Here is a 19,508-nt window from a genome sequence, read left to right as displayed (position 1 = left end):
CCTAGTGTTGGCAAAAAATGTGGGGAAATGGGCATACTGATAACAGTCTTGGTGGGAGAGAAAAGTTACTGTACGCGTTCTAGAGAGCAGATTAGTGGTTATCTGTCAGAACGTGAACTGTGGTTGCTGTGGGCCTGCTCGCCCCACAGTGAGGAGCCATCCCTGGAGAGAGACAGTGTTTGCAATGCCAGCGAATAGGGAGCAGTGCAAATGCGTATTTGGTGCGCTTTATTAATTTTTTGGTAAGAATGCATACCAAATTGTGGACATTGCTTGGGGAGGAGGGCTGGGAGAGGGTTACTTTCTACTTTACGTATTTTGTAATGTCTGGAAATTTTTAAGAACCACCATGTAACACGTTTGTATTTAAAAAGAAAAAATCAAAAATGAAAAAAAAGAAAGCCAAACAAAAGACAAGAAGTCCTCGTGCTGGATGAATAGGATATGAGGAAAGGCTTGGAGCCAGGGAAATCAGTTGGAAGATTTTTTGCCTTGTTCAAATGAGAAATATTGATGGTCTGAATGGAACTGATGATCAGAATGAGGAAGAGGGTAGATATGAGAGACATTTTAGAAGAATCTATAAATTTCTACTATGTGGATGTGAAGCGTGAGGAAGGAGCGTAGTTGAAGATGACTTTGAAGTTTGTAAATTGTATTGCTGAGTAAATGCTTATGACATTATCAAAAATAGGAAAAACAGGAAAAGAAACACCCTTTGATTAAAAGATAATGAGGGTCTTAAACATAGATCCTCAATAAGAATTTGAGTGATAAATTGTTTTAGTTCAGTTAGTTCATCTTTAGCGTGAAACGTTTATGCTTTCTTATTAATGCTCATCTTCTAGTCTTTAGTTCTGCTACTGTTGGTTAGGAAATGTTAGTAATATCTTAAAATATATAAATGGCATTTTCCTAGTGTAGTTTTAACTGTTTCTTCTTGTCTTATATTTTCAGAGTGCTCATTTGGCCATGATAGATACCCTAATGATGGCTTACACTGTGGAGATGGTCAGTGTAGAGAAAGTAATTGCGTGTGCTCAACAGTATTCAGCTTTTTTTCAAGCCACGGATCTGCCCTATGACATTGAGGATGCTGTCATGTACTGGATAAATAAGGTAGGAATATACTCACTTGACTAAAAATGAGTCTCATAACCAGAAAAAGTGAAACCTCAATTATAGATTGATAGATTGAATGTTTGTGTCTGCCCAAAATTTGTGTGTTGAAACCTTAACCCCCAAGATGATGCTATTGGGCAGTGAAGTTTCCGGGAGGTGATTAGGTCACGAGGGCAGAGCCCTCATGGATGGAATTGATGCCCTTATGAAAGAGAACCGAGAGCTCCCTCGCCCCTTCTGCCATGTGCCGTCACAGCAAGAAGACGGCCAGGAAGGAGGACCTCACCAGACCCTGAATCTGCCGATGCCTTGGACTGCCAGGCTCCAGAACTGTGAGAAATGCGCTTCTCTTGTTTAAACCATGAGGCTGTGGTGTTTCTGTGCAGCCGTGGAGGAGACTGAGGCACACACTCCCCTTACTGCTCTTGTGTAAACCCGAGGCTGTGGGGTTTCTGTGCAGCCGTGGAGCAGACGGAGACACACTCCCCTTACTGCTCTTGTAAACTGCAAGGCTGTGGGGTTTCTGTGCAGCAGCTGGAGCAGACAGAGACACACTCCCCTTACTGCTCTTGTGTAAACTGCGAGGCTGTGGGGTTTCTGTGCAGCAGCTGGAGCAGACGGAGACACACTCCCCTTACTGCTCCTGTGTAAACCGCAAGGCTGTGGGGTTTCTGTGCAGCAGCTGGAGCAGACGGAGACACACTCCCCTTACTGCTTTTGCTTTACGTCAAAGTGAAGGCCAAAGTTCTGTCCGTTCCTTAAAATTTCCCGTTCTCTTTTAAGTAAAAAAATACTGTTCACGTGATGAAATAGATTACTGTATATTCTGTAGTATCTATGATTACATTTAGTAATGATTAATTTAGTTCATATCCGATCATTACAAAATTCAGAGCACTCGGAGGAGGGCTCCATACCCTGTGGGTGTTCAGTACATATTTTTTGAATACAAGAATGAAATAATTTTCTCATAATTTCATGTTAGATGATTCTTAGGTTAGCTTGACGGAGTTGCTTGTAGATTCCTCGTCTTGGAAATTTTAGTGGAGCTGTGATTGGTTATTTGTGCTCTGGAGATGCTTAAATTGTCAGGTTCCCGCTCCCTTTGCCCATTTGAGTAGTTAATTCCTCTCACTTCTCTTTCATTTACAACTGTCATCCCAGAGAAAATGAAACCTTATCAGTGAGCAGGACCTGAGGAGAGCAAGAGAAGTTGTATCTTCAGATCCTTCCTTTAATGCTTGCGTGAAGCTAAGTGTAACAACTACTGCGTTCATCATCGTCATCCATAATATCAGTGTCAGTGTAGAAGGCCCAGTTACTACTCTGCTCCTGGAGCTCCTTATTTCTTCATCTTTAGTGATCTTTTTCTCCCCTCCTCCTCAGCTACAGAGAATCCTGGTCACATGTTAGACCTGTTCATTGTCAGAAACTGTGTGCCCTTTACATCCCATTCGTGGACAGTTCCTTCACTTAATCCAATACCCTCTACTGTTAAAAATGTTCAACTTCTCCATGAGTTCCAAACCACTGAGGCTGTTAATTCTCGCAACCTCACTTGACTTCACGTTTCACCTTTCTGAATTTGGATTCTTGCGAGTACTATCAGTTATTCTGCTTGTTTTTCCTCCCTGTTTCTTATCTGATAAAACCCTGGTTGCGCTCAGTTACCCACCTGATCTCTGAGGTGCACCTGCGGAGGGGAGTGTTGCTGAGGAAATTTCCATGAGGAGTCTGGTTGCACTTTGAATTCGTAAGCTCTCACTTCGGGTGGACACTCGGCACTCACTGCCAGTCTAAGTGTGTCCCTAAGGTGTCGGCTTTTTTCTCCTTTTTGTGGTCGTTGATCTTCTGCTTTACTTCCTCTCACATTTTAATGTGCGTAAAAATCCCCCGGGAGCTTGTTCAAACTCAGCGTCTGACTCCGCAGATCTAGGGTCGTCATGGCTAAGAAGCTCCAGGTGCTGCTAATGGTGCTGCTCTGTGGACCACACTGTTGCCCCCTCGCTCTTTCATCATCTGATTCTCCCCCCATTGGATGATTCTCATAAGAATACAAACTTTCTCTCGTGTCTCCCATCCTGAGAAACAGAACTTCCCCATCCAGACACAGCCCCCTTTCTGTGTGCACAGAAGCTCTCCAGAGTTGTTTCCCGGTTCTTTAGCCTTCTCTCCTCTCCCGTCCCCATCCCACCCTGAAGCCGCTCCTGGGTTCGTCAGCAGAGGCTCCCATTTGGACACATCCAGTGAACACTTTCTGTACTCACCTTAAATTCAGTCTTTACTTCTAAAGCACATGTGACCCTTCTGAAGTTTCTGTGGAAAACCTAGTGTTTACCAAGCCCCCTCTATGTTGGTGGGACTCGAGCCCCACACCGTCTCTCCTGCAATGCAGCCTCCTCAGCCCCCGGCACTTGTTTTCTCCCTGGGCTCCGTGCAGTCTTTTCTGCGCGTGCACAGTTCGGGGCTCAGCCAAGGATTTGAGGGCAGTGTCGGTGTGGCTTTGCTGTCTCCCCCGTTAGTGCTTCCTTCCTTTTCAGGATACTCCTCCTCACTGTCCAGCCGTTCTGACAGTTCCTCGTTCTCCTTTCGTTCCTCGAGCCAACAAGCCTGCAGTTTTCTGCTTGAGTTCTAGCCACTCTGCATGGTGTGGATTGATGGGAAAGCCATAGACGCATAGATTTCACTCAGTGTGTTCCTTTCTTTCAGGGTTTAAATCCTTTCCCATTTCTACTTCTGGTTGCTCTCCAGGACCTTCACCAGTTGCTTTCTGTGTGCGAGCTTCGTGTGACACGTGCTGTTCCACTATTGCTAGATCCAGAACTCTCAGAGGATCTTTTTACAGGGTGACTTGTATCGTGTGATTCCTTTGCTAAAACTCTTCAGTGGCTTCATTTTACACTTAAAGTGCGAAGTTTGCCTTGGCCTACAAAGCACCACATAGTCAGACCCCTGTGTGCCTGTGTCCTGGGCTCATGGCCACTGTTCTTTCTCACTGTCTCACTTCATTCCGGCTGTATGGCTCACCTCGGAGCCTTTGAACAGGATGTCTCCTGTTTTTGGCAGCTCATCTCCCAGCTTCGTGTGTTTCTTCTGTTCCATCATTTCTCAGTTTAGGAAGCACTTTTTTCTCACAACCTTATCTGAAGTAGGCACATATCAACTCTTATTTCTGCTACAACACTCTGTTTCTTTCCTTCATAGCACTTTTCAGACTTTCTAATTACTTTACTTAATCATTTAAACAAACTGGAATAATGTATGTGAGGACAGATGCTATGCCCCCCCCCCTTTTTTTTTTTTAGTTCTCTTGCCTAGAGTAGGGCCGCGTTTGGCAAAGAGCTGATGTTTAACAAATAAAAGAGAGAGTTTAAGCTACAGAATTAGAACTTTGAGAATATACAGAAGGATAAGGAAATCACTTAATTAGGAATGTTCAGCACTTTTATGAGTCATATCTACCTTATTTGTTTTTTGGGGGGTTTTTTGAGGAAGACTAGCCTTGAGCTAACATCCGCTGCCAATCCTCCTCTTTTTGCTGTGGAAGACTGGCCTTGAGCTAACCTCTGTGCCTCTACTTTAATATGTGGGATGCCTGCCATAGCATAGCTTGATAAGCAGGTGTAGGTCTTTACCTGGGGTACAAACTGGTGAACCCTGGGCCACCGGAGCGGAACGTGCGAACTTAACCGCTGCGCCACTGGCCTGGCCCCCCGTTTGGTTTTTAGATTAAGTTTGAAACCATTTGATTCAACCTGCACCTCAGGGTATTTTTTCCTTCCCCTTTCTACCAATACCAGCTTCATTATTTGTTCAGTCATTATGACTTCGCCGTTGCCTCTCAGATTTAGCATGTATTTGTTCCTTTTGGCTCTTACCTTGGCTCATCCTAACCCAGTTGCTTTTTCTCCTGGATAATACATCCACAAGTATAAAAGAAATATACCATAGAAAAATGGGAATAACATGGCTAAAATAGTTATCAGCATTATTGGCTGAAAATGAATTTAAATTTGAAAAAATGAAAATCACAGAAGACGCGATTATACTGAATGACTGAATCGCGTAGGGTGCACAGAAGTTGACTGCGTGAGCCGTGCATTATCTGGCCCTGCCTCTTTCCAGTTTCATCTTGGAACTCGCCTCTCGGGGTGCACCATGGCCCAGCCACACTGTTGTCTCAGTTCCTCAGACACACCAAGATTTTCCCACCATAGGGCCTTTGCTTGTATTTTTTATTCTCTGTCTGGAATGCTCTTTTCTCTGTTTTTATCGTGACTAGCTTCTTCTCATCCTTAAGTCTCAGCTTAAAGTTACCTTTGAAGGAGGCCTTCTCTGATACAGCCATCCTTTCTGGAGTAGGTCTCCCTGTCCCCCTTACTTTCTCCTCACCTCTTTATTTATCTATAGCTCTTCTTACAAATTGCATTTTTTTTGTGTGTATGTATCTTTTACCCTTTCTTTTTGGTCTTATCTCCCGTGCTTCATGAGGACAGGGACCATTCTGGATTTATATATTGTATTACCCCTAGCCTCTTAATACAGTATCTGGCACAGAACTGGCATTCAGTAAATAGCTATTCAGTGTGTGATTAAATAAATGAAGAGTAGTTTAAAATGTTAATTTGTGATCAGTTTCCTTTTTGGATAGAATCAGATAAAAACTTTTAAAAAAGTCATGAAGATATTTGCAAACTGATAGAACAATTACAACTACCTGACTATGATTTAGAAAGTATTTCTTTTTTAACTTTAAAAAAAAAGAGAGAATGAAAATACTAAAAACAAACCAGCAAACAAAAGTTATAAAGTTTCCCAGGTTTTGGTCCTGTCACTACCCCATCCCTAAGGCTTACACACACAATTGGTAAATGGACCAAAATACTTCCAAGATGCATGGAAGTTATAAAATTGCCTTGTAATACATACATTACTAAGACAGAAAATACTAGTGATTTGGCAACATGTCAGGTTAAAACTACAACCCTTCTTATTAAAAACACCTGCACATGTTTGATAAAATATGATTAGAAAAGTTGATACTATAGAGCTGAGCTTTAAAGAAAGAAAAGGGACTTCTCAGATGCCAGAAGCCGAGTGGAGAATGAAAGTCTTGGTGGCCCTCTCAGGGGAGTATGGAGCTGATCCTGCAGTTTTATAAGTCAAGTGGACACAAGAGAATGCCTTAGTTTTGCCTGTTATGGGAAGTTGAAACCGTGACCTCTGTTTAGACCCACGAAGTGAAGACCCATAAAAAGTTGTGCCCTCAGTAAAAGGGAGAGCATCAGCCAGGATGTCTTTGCTTTAAGTGTCAGAAGACACAACTAAAAGTAGCTGAAGGGGTTTATTATCTCACATGGCAGCATATGTGGAGGTAGGGCATGTCCAGGGTTAGCTAATTTAGGGGCTCAGCATCAGCATCAAGAATGCAGGGCTTTGCATCCTGTCGTTCTGTCACTCTGAGCTATGTATGAGAGTTGTATAATGGCAGCAGTGGTTCCAGACATCGTAGGCAGTCGTGGTAGTATCCAGCAAAGATGAGAGAGTCTTCTGGACCCTTCGGTTAGCAAGGAAAACCTTCTCCAGAAGGTCCCCCCCAGGAGGTCCCATTGAGTAAGATGAGGTCTCATGCCTGTACCTAAACCACCCTCTGGCAAGAAGCATGAGACTGTCGTGATCATCGTAGGCTGATTGTGAGTCTCCCTCTGGGGCTGGGAAAGAGGCCTCCTTAACTGAACCTACGGGAGGATGAGCACTAAACTCTGCTTCTGATGCAAGGAAGAAAGAGGGAGAAAGCAACAGGTTAACAGAAGGACTAGTGCCAGGCCAGTGGTATCTTTCTGCACCTGGCAGAGAAGCAGATGTGTAAGGCTGCTCTGAGAGTTCACTTGCACACCCAGAGCCCTAGGGGTCTCCCAGCCGTGGGGGGTTGGTGGGGGTGGGCCTCTCCTGCAGATGTGGGAGTGCTGACCATCAGAGTTGACGAGGCGCCTGAGGAAGAAATCTTCACATATCAGAGTCAGCAGACGTGACAGACGAGAACTTCAGATAGCAGAAGACTCGGAAAAAGACTGCAAAATAAATGTTTAAGGGACTGAAAACAAAACATGAACTAAAAACCATAGGAAGGAGTAAGGCACCCTGGAGGGCATAATGGAAAAAGAACCAAATATAACCCAGAAATGAAAATTTTCAGTCATTTGAAAATCAAAAATTTAAGTAGACGATAAGACATAGTTGAAGAGGGAGTTAGTTAACTGAGAGGAAATTACCCAGAATGAAGCCCAGAGAGGTGAGATGGAATGTGTGAAACCAGGGTGAACAGGACAGGCCAGTAGCCGAGTGGCAATTCCAGAAAGAGATTAACAGAGAAGTGAGGAGAGAAGATATTCGAAGAGATAATGGATGAAATTTTTCTACACTTGATGAAAGATAAACTTTCAAATTCAGGAACCACAGTGAATTCCAACCAGGATAAATGAAAACAAAATTCACTCCAATACGTATAGTAATAAAACTGCACATCTCCAAAGATAAAAGGCTGACAGTGGACTTCTCAGCAGTAATAGTTGAAGCCGGAAAACAGTGCAGCAGAATCTTCAAAGTGCTGAAGAAAAATAACCATGAACTAGAGTTCTGTCCCTTTCATTCAGGTTTAAGGTGAAATCAAGCTTGGTTCAAACAAAGAAGGTAGTTTATCACTCAGACCTTTGCAGAAAGAACTAAGAGGCTGTACTTCAGGGAGGAAGAAATCGAACCTGGAAGGAAGGACTGGGATGTAGGAACAATGAGATAAAAAGAGAAATTGGGACCCATGGGTAACTCGTGTTGTGAAAACCATAATCATGTCTGGTTTTGAGGCCCATAAGAAGAAACAACTATAATTCTAGGTAAAATAACATGACAGATGAGAGGCGGTGATTTGAATTAAAGCCTTTCTGAGGTTTTTGTATTGTTCAGGAGGAAGGCAAAAATATTGACTAACTGTAGACTTATATTAAGGCAAGGGTACACATTACTATGATGTATTTTAAAATGAAAAACTTTAAATAAAAGGTAGTGTATATTTTAAAGTTAATGGGTTTTTGAATTAATATGTGATTATAGCAAATATATGTTTAACTAATTCATACTGCTAGAGCCAACTATTTGTTATGTTGTTCTCGAATTCATTAGTCCTCAACACTTGTTCAGGTGGTGGCCTGTTTCTCAGTCATGGTGAGCGCTTGATACATTCCTTTAACTTTTATCCTTGAGTTGTACAGAGAGTGTCATGATTCAACTTGAGTTGTAGAACTTTCTACCAGCATTTGGGAACTGGTTTCAGTCACTAAGCTAATTATTTCGTTTATCTGTCTTGTGTACCCAAGTAGGTTAAGTCACTTGAATTGACATCATGGCGTGTAGTTTTCTTGTATTCTCCCTATGATGAAAGTTAATGTTATCAACATGTAAACTTTTCTTGTGATTTTGGTACTTTGGATGATTTTTACCATGACATCAGCTTAAAGTATTTTGATTAGGACTTATTAAAGCCCTTATAGACATTTAACTATCTGATGCTACTTTGGGATATATTTCTTATGGATAACGGCAGTAGTTTCTACTCATGGAGTATGCTATGTGTCATGTACTTTACTTGGTACGTTTTATACATTTTCTCCTTTATTCTCTGTATTAAGTGTTGTGGTGTAATAATTACCTCAAACTTAGATACTTAAAACAACACACCTTTATTACCTCAGTATTTATTTATTTACTTGCTTATTTTTATTATCTCAGTATTATCAATTTCTGTGGTTTCCAAATCCAGGCATTGCTTAACTGCATCCTCTGTCTCAGAGTCTCTCACAAGGCTGCAGTCAAGGTATTGGCCAGGCTTGGGGTCTTATCTGAAAGTTTTATTTTTTTAAATTTTTTTCTTTGAGGAAGATTAGCCCTGAGCTAACATTTACTGCCAACCTTTCTCTCTCTCTCTCTCTCCCCCCTATTTTTTTTTTTTTTTGGCTAAGGAAGATTGGCCCTGAGCTAACATCGGTGCCCATCTTCCTCTACGTTATATGCGGGACACCTGCCACAGCATGGCTTGACAAGCAGTGTTGTAGGTCTGTGCCTGGATCTGAACTGGCGAACCCCAGGCTGCTGAAGCGAAGGGGAACTGCTGCGCCACCAGGCCAGCCCCTTATCTGAAAGTTTGACCATGGACTCAGCCACTTCTGAGCTCGTTTGGTTGTTGGCAGGGTTCAGTTCAGGCATTGGACCGAGGGCCTCAGTTTCTTGCTGGCTGTTGGCTGGAGGCGGCCCTCAGTTCCCTGCCATGTGGGCCTCACCACAGGGCAGCTCACAGCACGGAGCTGGCTTCATCAGAGCCAGCGAGAGAGTCAGCCGGTAATGTGGACAGCACAGTGTTACGTAACGTAACCACAGGAGTGATGTACTGTCACCTCACTTGCTTGTTAGGAGCGAATCACAGGGCCTGCCACGCTCAGGGCGATCCTTGGGGGCTGTCTTAGAGCCAGCGTCCCTCAGACCACTCTGTGACGTACGTTTCCTTCATACCAGCAGGTGAGGCTCAGGGATATCAAGACATTAAGCTGACAGCTTGAAAGTGCAGGTTTTGCATCAGACTCGGGTCTCTTCTAACCCTCCTGTCTCTTAGAGAGAGTGTTTTACACAGCCAGCTTGGTGACCTCGGATTAACTGAGAGATCTTAGAGCGTTGCGTCTTTGAAAGCCCGAGTCATTCTCTCGATTAAATGCCCTTGACACCTGGGACATGTCATGGGTGAAGAAGACCCAGTAACTATCGTTCATTCCATTCATCGTAAATTAAAACTCTCCAGTCATTTGTTTAGCCACTGAACTGAATTTTAGACAGTAGAGGAGTTTAGAAAGTTATTGATTTTGTTTAGAGTTATCGTGGTTGATAATGGCAGTTAATACTTTCTAGAGTGCCGTGATTAATTTGAACTTTATTATTGCTAGAGTGACCCTGAAATCATTAACTCAAAATCTGGAATTGCCTAAACTGGCCTTAAGAAATATTTTACGCATTAGATAGATTGTTTCTTAACCTTTTTGGATTATGGACTATTTGCACAGTCTGATAAGAGACAAATTAGACCTTCTCCCAAAAAGTTCCCATATGCAAAGATTTTTCATGTGTTTTAACTGTGCCCCTACGACCACACTAAAAACGACTGGTGATCCAGGGACATGTCTGTGAAATCACAGCTTAAGAATTTGATTCAAGGTGTTTTCTATTGATAATGAAACATTAATTTTAGGGAAAACAGTTTTTGTTTGTTAGTTCTAAAAGAGATTGTAAAATTTTTACTAAAGTTTTATTGCTTCCTAAGCATTAAAACTGAAGGTAGTGAGTACCTTTTTTTGTCTAGCACTCCAGCCGTTCCTGACACATAGTAGTATTTGATAAATTAGTGAATTAACTTTAGAATATCAAATAAAACACCTGTAAAATACTTGTTTGTTTTTTGGTGAGGAAGATTGGCCCTGAGCTAACATCTGTTGTCAGTCTTCCTCTTTTTTTTCCTTTTTTTCTCCCCAAAGCCCTCTAGTACATAGTTGTCTATCCTAGTTGTAGGTTCTTCTAGTTCTGCTGTGTGAGACACTGCCCCAGCGTGGCTTGATGAGCAGTGCAAGGTCCATGCCCAGGATCCGAACTGGTGAACCCCAGGCCGCCAAAGTGGAACACTGAACCCCACCACTTGGCCATGGGGCCAGCCTTTAAAACACAGTTTTGCGCTTGGGAAAATGGAGTTCTCTTCATTTGAGTAGTACTGCTATTTGACAGCAGAGGTCTGACTATAGGCATTTTAAGCTGCATGTTATGTTATTATATTTGAATATAAATTCAAATGAGTGTTTTTATATTTTAAGGTAAACGAACATTTGAAAGATATAATGGAGCAAGAACAGAAGTTGAAAGAACATCACACGATTGAGACTCCAGGAGGTCAAAAGGTATATATTTCAAAGAAAAAAAGGTGCCTTTACGAAACTCTTATCTGTGTTCACATATTTGTATTGTTTTGGGAAAGGTTAATAACCGTGGTCATTAAATTGTTTTTTGGTTAACTGTACCCTAGAAATCCGTCCCATAAACCCCAAGTGAGTAGGAATACAAAATGAAAGTTAATTGGATGATGGGGTTTAGGAAATCTTGGTAATGACTAGAGCTCAATTTCTGGGTTTCTTTTGGCAAAAATAACAGTTGTGTCTTTGTTCTGTAAAATATGTGAAACAGCAAGAAAACAGTTTTCAATGTGTCAGCCTTATAATGACTTGTAATAAGCCCAGCCTTTAAAGGAATTGTGAGTTATCCATATGGTTGGTTATTCTGTGAAGAAAGAAGGAACAGTAACTTGGATTCATTCTTTAAAAATTCTTGAACATACTTTTAGAGTTTTCTTCTTTGCAAATTTATTTGTGTTTGTCACATACTAAGACCAAAGTATATTTTCTACCTTATAGTATATCTTATATCTTTTAAAATGTATTATAGTGAGAGCCCTTTAAGTATGTTGTATAACATTTGAATTGAGGTGTAAGATAGATTATTCAGAGACCTTGTTTTCCTTTAGGGTTATTTTAATTCTCATTATTATACAGTACTTCTTTGCATTTTGGGCTAATGCTACTAGTTATTGATACTTCTATACGGAAGAAAGAGAAGAAAGGAAGGAAAGGGACTGCTGTTTTGTGTGTTATCAACTTCAATGGAACAGTTTTCTGGAAGACTACCTAAAATTTTGTCTGAATTTGATGTTTTGGGATCGCCGTGATTTCCCTCGTTCAGCTTACTGACTAGCTCCTGAAAATACTATCCCCGCCTGATCCTTCCTCTTAACTTTGTTGGCATCCTTTCCCCACAGGTAAATCGGAATGGCGATCTCTTTCCCATCATCCCAGGTTGTGTGCCATTTCCCTGCCTTTAACTGACTTCTGTCCCTGTCCCGCCCCTCTCTCTTTCCCCGCTTCTGTCCTGTTAGGTGCCCTCCCTTTCTCTTTCCACCCAGAGCATTTGAGCTGAAGCCTTTGCCTTGGAGCTGTATGTAATCTTGCCCTGCGATTTTGCTCCTGGCTCTCATCAGGAATAAGGTTCAGATGGGGTCATCCTAAGTTGTAACACTAATGACCTTTCTCCACAGAAATCTTATTATATATAATGATTAAATTCTATAGTATTGCCTACACCTTATGAACTAAATGGGGGTTTTGTATGCTGGCATAGGACCTAATAAACATTATTTCTACAGGAAAAAAAGCCATTTGTATTCCAGACAACCCGATTAAGTGACCTTTACAAAAAACAAACTCTACGGAAGCTAGACGCTACTTGTGTTACACTGCTTTGACTTTTTCATACCACTTAGCCCCACGCAATTGCACATATTAACCTCACAATCAGTATTTGCTGAGTGAGTGAGTGAATAAATGAATAAATGAACGTGATTCACTTTTAAATATTTGGATTAGGACACATTTTTACTTCAGCACAAACAGCGTTTACACCTTCATTTGCAAATGAATTTTATCTTTTTTCCCATTGTTAGAATCTTCTTGAAAATAAGTGTTAATTTCACATAGTCTTACTGCAAAGTACAGGTGTCATCATGATGAAGAAACACATGGTCACAGCATAAACTAGGGAAAGAAATTCTCATTTGAACTACTTGATTTGGCTGGAAATATAATCATTTCATTCTTAATTTTTATTTCTGTAAAAGCAAAATCCGTGATCCTGTCTTCTTTTGGGGATGAGAGATAGAATGACATGTTCTTTCTTGTTGCTGTACTGTTGGTAAGAAGTTGCCACGCCTTCCGCCTCCTTCAGCCAGCTTTCCTGGTGGGGCACATCAGATGCCCGGCCCCGGTGTCTGTTACCCAGCTGTAGACGGAGCCGTGGCCTTGGATGGTACTGTGTCTTCCCTTTTGTCCTTTTCCAGCTATTCTCAGCTCAGATGTCCAATAGAATTTATTTCATGAAACTTCTTTTTGCACCCATCTTCTTTGTAAAATGTATGCATGTCTTGAGGAATACTTGCACTGTATATAGTGTTGGGCCAAAATTAAGATTCCAAAGATATTTTTTTAGATTATTAGATCTTCTGATGATGTATTTCTGGTTGTTGGATTGGTTGGTATCCTAAGATGAAGGCATTTTAAATAGTGCCATGTCCTAGGAAAAAAAATTTGTTTTTTCTTTTGAGGAAGACTGGTCCTGAGCTAACATTCACTGCCAGTCCTCCCCTTTCTGCTGAGGAAGACTGGTCCTGAGCTAACATCTCTGCCCATCTTCCTCTACTTTCTATGTGGGATGTCTGCCACAGCGTGGCTTGCCAAGTGGTGCCATGTCCGCACCTGCATCTGAACTGGCGAACCCTGGGCTGCTGAAGCAGAGTGTGCCAACTTAACCACTGCACCACTAGGCCGGTCCCGGAAAATTTTTTGTTTGAACAGTCTGCTAATGTTCTTTTCTTTTCTTTTTTTTTTTCCAGTTGCTCTTTTTGCTTCTGATAATCCTTTTGATTCTAAAGTAGGATGTCCAGTTAAATTTGAATTTCAGATAAACAACAGATAATTTTCTGGTGTAAGTTGCATGAGCATCTTGTTATTTTTATTTGCTAAGTCCAGCAACCCTCCTTTAAAGATCTCTCAATTTTATAGCCAAGGGCAGTAAGTCCAGCATTCGTTCTCTTAAAAAGCTTGTATGAAGTGCTCTGGTTAAATGAGTCCTGGGCTTGCGGTCAGGGTAGTTCTGCCACTCACTAGCTTCTTGACCTTCACAAAGGCACTTGACCTCTCTAGGCCTCATTTTCTTTATCTGTAAAAATTTGAAGATTGGCTTAAATGGCTCCTGAATTTTATGACTGAGACCATTCTCAAATCTTTCCTTCTCGGTATGTTAGGAAATGTTAAGGGACTCAGAACAAAAGCTTAGTGAAAATAAGTTGGTTATCGTAAACTTTTCCTATACATAAGTGTACGTGTTACTAGTAGATGTATGACAACTGGGAGTCAGGGGCCTAAGCAGCCTTCTAGAGGATGCCAAACTTGAACTGGGCCTTAGTAGGTTTTACGATATTTGCAAAGGAGGGCACTAGTCAGAGAGAATAACATGAGTGAAGACACTAAGTTGCAAGGAAAAGGCACATTTGGGAATTAGTGAGGACACCACTTGGAATGTTTTTGAAAGGGCTGTGAGGGGCCGGCCCCGTGGCTGAGAGGTTAAGTTCGCATGCTCGGCTTTGGTGGCCCGGGGTTTTGCTGGTTTGGATCCTGGGCACAGACATGGCACCGCTCATCAGGCCATGCGGGAGTGGCGTCCCACAGAGCACAGCCAGAGGCACTCACAACTAGAATATACAACTATGTATGGGGGGCTTTGGGGAGAAGAAGAAGAAGAAGAAGAAGAAAAGATTGGCAACAGATGTTAGCTCAGGTGCCAATCTTTAAAAAAAAATCAAAAAGAAGGAGCTGTGAATTCATAGGTTTGTATTCCTGAGTTTATAGTACTAACTATGTAGAGTGAAGTTTGTTTCTGACAATATTAAAGATACACGTCTATTCAGTGTAACATTTGCCACTTTTAAGAGAGAAATGTTTGTGAGGTATTTCACAGAGGGCTGGGATTTGCATGAAGGAATTACCTCTGGAGAAAAGGTACTCGCTGGGCTTTAATTGCTTTTCATTTAGAGGATAGTCTCAAAATAGACGGCAGTTTCCCCAGTGAGGCAGTAGGGGAATGCTTATGTATCTTGGCTTGATTACCTCAGCCCATGTGAATTTCCACCTTGACCGAAGTTCCTTAGCAATTAACAGGTATAACCCACTTTTTTTTTAAAGAAAATAACCTTCTATTTCTTCAAACAGTACCTAAGATACTATTTGAGAAAAGCCTTCTGCAGTCAGATATATTTGGGAAATGCAGCTAGTTTGTGCCCCTCTAAGAATGTTACAGTCCATTTTAGTACTTAAGAAGCCTCTGTAGCTGTTGCCCAAACGTGTTTGATCTTTGAACTCTTTATGAGTGACATCTACTGATATCCAATAGAATTAGTGTTCTTGGGAGCACACTTTGGGAAACATGGTTTGTAACCTATAACTTTGCAATTGATTAAGTTGTCTGTTTCGTACACATGTAAATACATAAAACACACATTTAGTGTTCTAATATCATGCATCGTTGATGGATATATCGTTTGGTTTGACTCAGGTTTACTTTGGTTTCCTTTTTCATACCGTTATATCAGGTGAATAGTTGGAGAGACTTCATCTGCCTAAATTAGATCATTTTGTAAGAATTCTACTCCCAAGGTTCTGTTCTGTAATTCCACTTTATTCCTTTGTGGACTTTAGTCAGTGCTAATGCCTCTCTCTTTACGGCGTTGCCAACGCTGTCATGGTCATCTGCTCACCCTCGCTGGTAACACAGCACCTCGGTCTAGATTGTGTCCTATTGGGCTAGGAACTCATTTAGTCAAGTTAAATGAGGAATTTGGCATTTTAAACATTTTTTAAATTCAGAGACAGTACCATGATTTTTTTCCTCCAAGCAATATTTTATAAAGATGATTTGGCCTGAAGGGAGTTAGATGTTAATGGCTGTCCTAGTACCATGATTTTCATCTCTGCCTGAGAGTACCATAAAAGTTAGCTCTCTCCATGGTGGGTGCATTTGGACACAAGAATCTGCGGAGGTTTGGGTCGGTGTGGACTTAGAACTTTTTAAGAACCTTTGCTTTGAAATATTTCAGACTTAAGAAAAGTTACAAGAATGGTAAGAAGAACCCTATATATACTCTCTACCCAGATTCATTAATTTAACATTTTGCCACCTTTGCCTTCTCTCTGTATGTATGTATGTGTGTATATATATTTGTACTCTCACATGTGTATTCCTCACAGACGCAGATGCATGTAAATTTTCCTGAAACATTTGAGAGAGGGTTGCGTACATCATGCCCTTGACCCCTTAATACTTCAATGTGTCTTTCCTGAGAACAAGGCTGTTCATTTACGCAACCACAGTACGGGTAATTTAATGTCAGTATAGTACTTGGATCAGACGTACAGCCTATATTCCAATTTTGGCAGTTGTTCCAGTTGTACTTTGTAATACTTTTTTCCAGTACAAGATCCAGTCCAAGATCACATAATGTATTTAGTTGTCATTTCTCTAGTCTTCTTTAAGCTGGAACAGTTCCTTGGCTTTTTTTGTTGTTTGTGATCTTGACATTTTTGAAGAATACAGGTCATTTTCTTAGAATCTCTCTCAGTTTGGGTTTTTCTGATACTTTCTCATAATTAGATTAAGGTTGTGCTTTTTAGACTAGAACACTGTGGAAATTGTGTCCTTCTCACAGTATTATGTCCATTTGCCCCTGCTGGATGATGTTCGTTTTGATCAGTTGGTTAAGATGTCCAGTTTCTTGAGTGCATGGTGATTATTTTTCCTTTTATAAGAAGTAATTTGAGATGAGATGCTTTGAGACTGTAAATATCCTGTCTCTCTTCAAAGTTTCCTTCACCCTAACTTTTTGAAGCATGAGTTTATAAGCATGAATAGTATATTTATTTGTTCTTTTAGCAGATTTACTTTTTTAGTCATATTTCCTTCAAATAGCCAATCTGTATGGTTTTCCTTTTTCCTCTAAAAGGATTGATGTCATGAATTTAGGTCAGTGGAGAGGTGGCAGGAGGAAGGCAGGCCAGAGCAGTCGGAATTAGTAAAAAGTCCTGTTGAGTATTTTACAAGAAATGTAGAGTAACTTGAACCATTAGAGACTCCTTTGCATGTCTCCTGTTTTGAGTAGTCCACAATAATGTCTTGTCATCACTTTCTATTTAATGGATTTTTCTAGTCTCAAAAATGAGAAAACTCCTGTTTTTGAGATTTCTTTTCTTCATTGGGAGCCCTGATCCATTCTCAGGAGCTTCCTGCTCTTTGGTTCTGCTCTTGCCTTTTTATGGCCGTTATAACTGCAGCTGCCAACAACTTCTGGTTAAATGAGAGATTAAAATACAACAAAATTATTAGGGTTAGTCTTCCTGATGCAATAAGAACAATTTATTCAGGATGTTACCTCTTAAGGGGAAGCTGATATTTTTCAGATTCTTGAGGTGACATTTTTCTGGTTCTTGAAGTTCTTTAAAATACCTTATATTATTTTTCCAAATAATCTTGTTTTTACTGTTAATTTATGTAGGAAAAGCTTTCTACGTAAAAGTTGAATATGAATTTTGACTCAGACCCCATTTCGTTTGGTTCACTGCAACAAAAATTTATTTGGGGCTGCCAGAAATTGTGCTAAGAAATAGGAAGATAAAGTCACAAATTATTAATTTACGTTATCTGAAATCATGGGTTTATTATATTCGTCTTTTTAAAGAAGTAAAATTATATTCTTTGGGACTCCTAGATACTAAAACTAATGACATTTATATTCTCTTTATGTAAGTAGCCACTTGCTTTAGAAACTGTAAAAATCTTAACTGGTAAGAATTGCCAACTAGTTTTTTTCCCCATTAATTAAAAGAAATTCTTTATATAGTTGAAAGAAAAGATTGTCTTGTTCAAGGCTACACTGCTATTTGCTTTATCCATGTGCTTATTGATAAGTCATCCTTCTTTTCCTTTTGGGAGAATACTGCCTCGTCAGACTTGGTCTACTAATATCTAAGAATTATAATGATTGCAAGTCCAGCTCTAGAATCTTTCTACTTCCCTATTTTTTGTGATACAGATTTTTTTTTACTATGATGTGTGATTCCAGAACTCGGAAATAAAATTCTTTGCTGCCAAAGTATACAACATACCCTGAGTATCCTAAAAATGAATTTCTATGCTGGGAGGGGAGAAGAGGGGCGGAGGAGGTGGTGGTCTCTATCATTAGAAACCAATATATTTTAAACTAAAGTATTAATTAGCATTTAAAAAATGTTATGAGAACTATAAACGTGGAACTGGAACTTTACTGTCGCTTGTTGATTGAAGATGGTGCTGATGGATTTTCCGTTTCCCTTTTGCTTTCCCTTTTTCCCGCTGCCTCCTTTGAAGTCTCCCTCCAAATGGTTCTGGAAACTGGTCCCAGTAAGTGTGCCGCTGCTTCCGTTTGCTCTCCAGGACTGTAACCGCAGATGCTGGTGTTGTGTCTTGCTGGTGTAGTCATTTCATGTCTTTCTGCTAGTCACTGCATAGAGATGGGATTTTAAGGTATTTGATCATAATGTAAAATAAAAAGGTAAAATCTAGCCACAGTTTGGATTAGAAGCTTTAAAAATAGTAAAGCATAAGCATCCTTTCACTAATTGTGTCAGTGTTCACAGACCATCAGTAACTAGGTAAAAAAAAGTATGGCATAGATTCTCATTGGTTTCAATAACTTTACTAAAAGTGAATATGAATTGCATGCATAAATTATTTGTATTTTAAATTTTCTCTTTTTGAAAGAATCATTTCCTTTTCAGCCTGAATTGTAGGGGACACTGTGTGTGTAACAGAAAAGTGACAAATTCTCCGTATCCTCACCAGACTTGAAGGGTTGATCTTTCAAGATTAAATCTGGGGGGTTAGACCACTTAAGTATTTTACACCCTCAGAAATGAAAATGTAATATAGAAATACACCATAATGTTGAAAGATAGAAAATCTGATGCCCCTTTTAAGCGCCAGGTTTCTCAGTTTGTAGAAGGAGCAGAGAATGTTTTCGTGCAGCAAGTTTGGAAAGCACCTAGCACGTTCGAGTATAAAAGACTCTAACTTTCATGAACTGCAGATGAACTTTCTGGTAGTTGTCCATGACTTCAAGGCTAATCGTTGTTTTACCTGATACATCTTCTAGGATATAATTTTAGGAAAATGTTTGGCATGCCACTCAAATCTCTGATTGCCTGTTCTAAAGCATAGACATTTATTGCTAAAGCCTTATAGAGTGCTGTGCGCGCATGCACACACACACGCCTTGTATAGAAGTGCTGCTTGGCAGAGAACCGCATAGAACAAACCACACAGTTCAGTTCTTTGTTCCACGGCCCTGGGTGCTCAGCTCAGTCCAGTTCAGATTGTAGGCTGAAAACAAGCTAGTCCTAGAGATCTGGGACGTTAGGGACGGAATCCGGCCAATTGAGAGGATTTCCAAGAAGGGAGACTGTTTTGTTTCTAGCTGGCCAAAGAAAGGAGTGTGAGGATGTGGAACTGTGCTTGCCAGATGTGAGAAAGGTAGCTTGAGGCCAGACGATGCTACTGGTTGGTTTCTTTTTTCTTTCTCTCCCCTCATGTCTTCTCTTTTTTCATGGTTGATTTTTAAACTGTCTGCTAGCAGTGAAGTGAGGAAGTTTTCTAAGGATTATATAAGGATCAAT

At 40.6% G+C, this 19,508-nt stretch overlaps 1 protein-coding gene across 7 annotated transcripts in view; it reads left to right on the top strand.

Moving 5' to 3' along the window:
* Positions 1-19,508, top strand: part of CAMSAP2 (calmodulin regulated spectrin associated protein family member 2) — a 112,707-nt gene that overhangs the window by 65,260 nt on the left and 27,939 nt on the right. For 4 of the 7 annotated variants that reach the window (XM_044763004.2, XM_044763003.2, XM_044763007.2 and 1 more), the window contains 3 exons: positions 958-1,119; positions 11,022-11,105; positions 18,205-18,237. In XM_044763004.2, the coding sequence (XP_044618939.1) occupies positions 958-1,119; positions 11,022-11,105; positions 18,205-18,237 (279 nt within the window). The remainder of the gene's footprint in view (positions 1-957; positions 1,120-11,021; positions 11,106-18,204; positions 18,238-19,508) is intronic. The other 3 variants (XM_044763006.2, XM_044763005.2, XM_070501704.1) reach the window with 1 other exon arrangement.

The sequence above is a fragment of the Equus asinus genome, chromosome 30, assembly GCF_041296235.1.
Source record: "Equus asinus isolate D_3611 breed Donkey chromosome 30, EquAss-T2T_v2, whole genome shotgun sequence".
Classification (NCBI taxonomy): domain Eukaryota; kingdom Metazoa; phylum Chordata; class Mammalia; order Perissodactyla; family Equidae; genus Equus; species Equus asinus.
The sequence above is the reverse complement of the archived record's forward strand: the minus strand, read 5'-3'. Positions and strand labels throughout refer to the sequence as shown.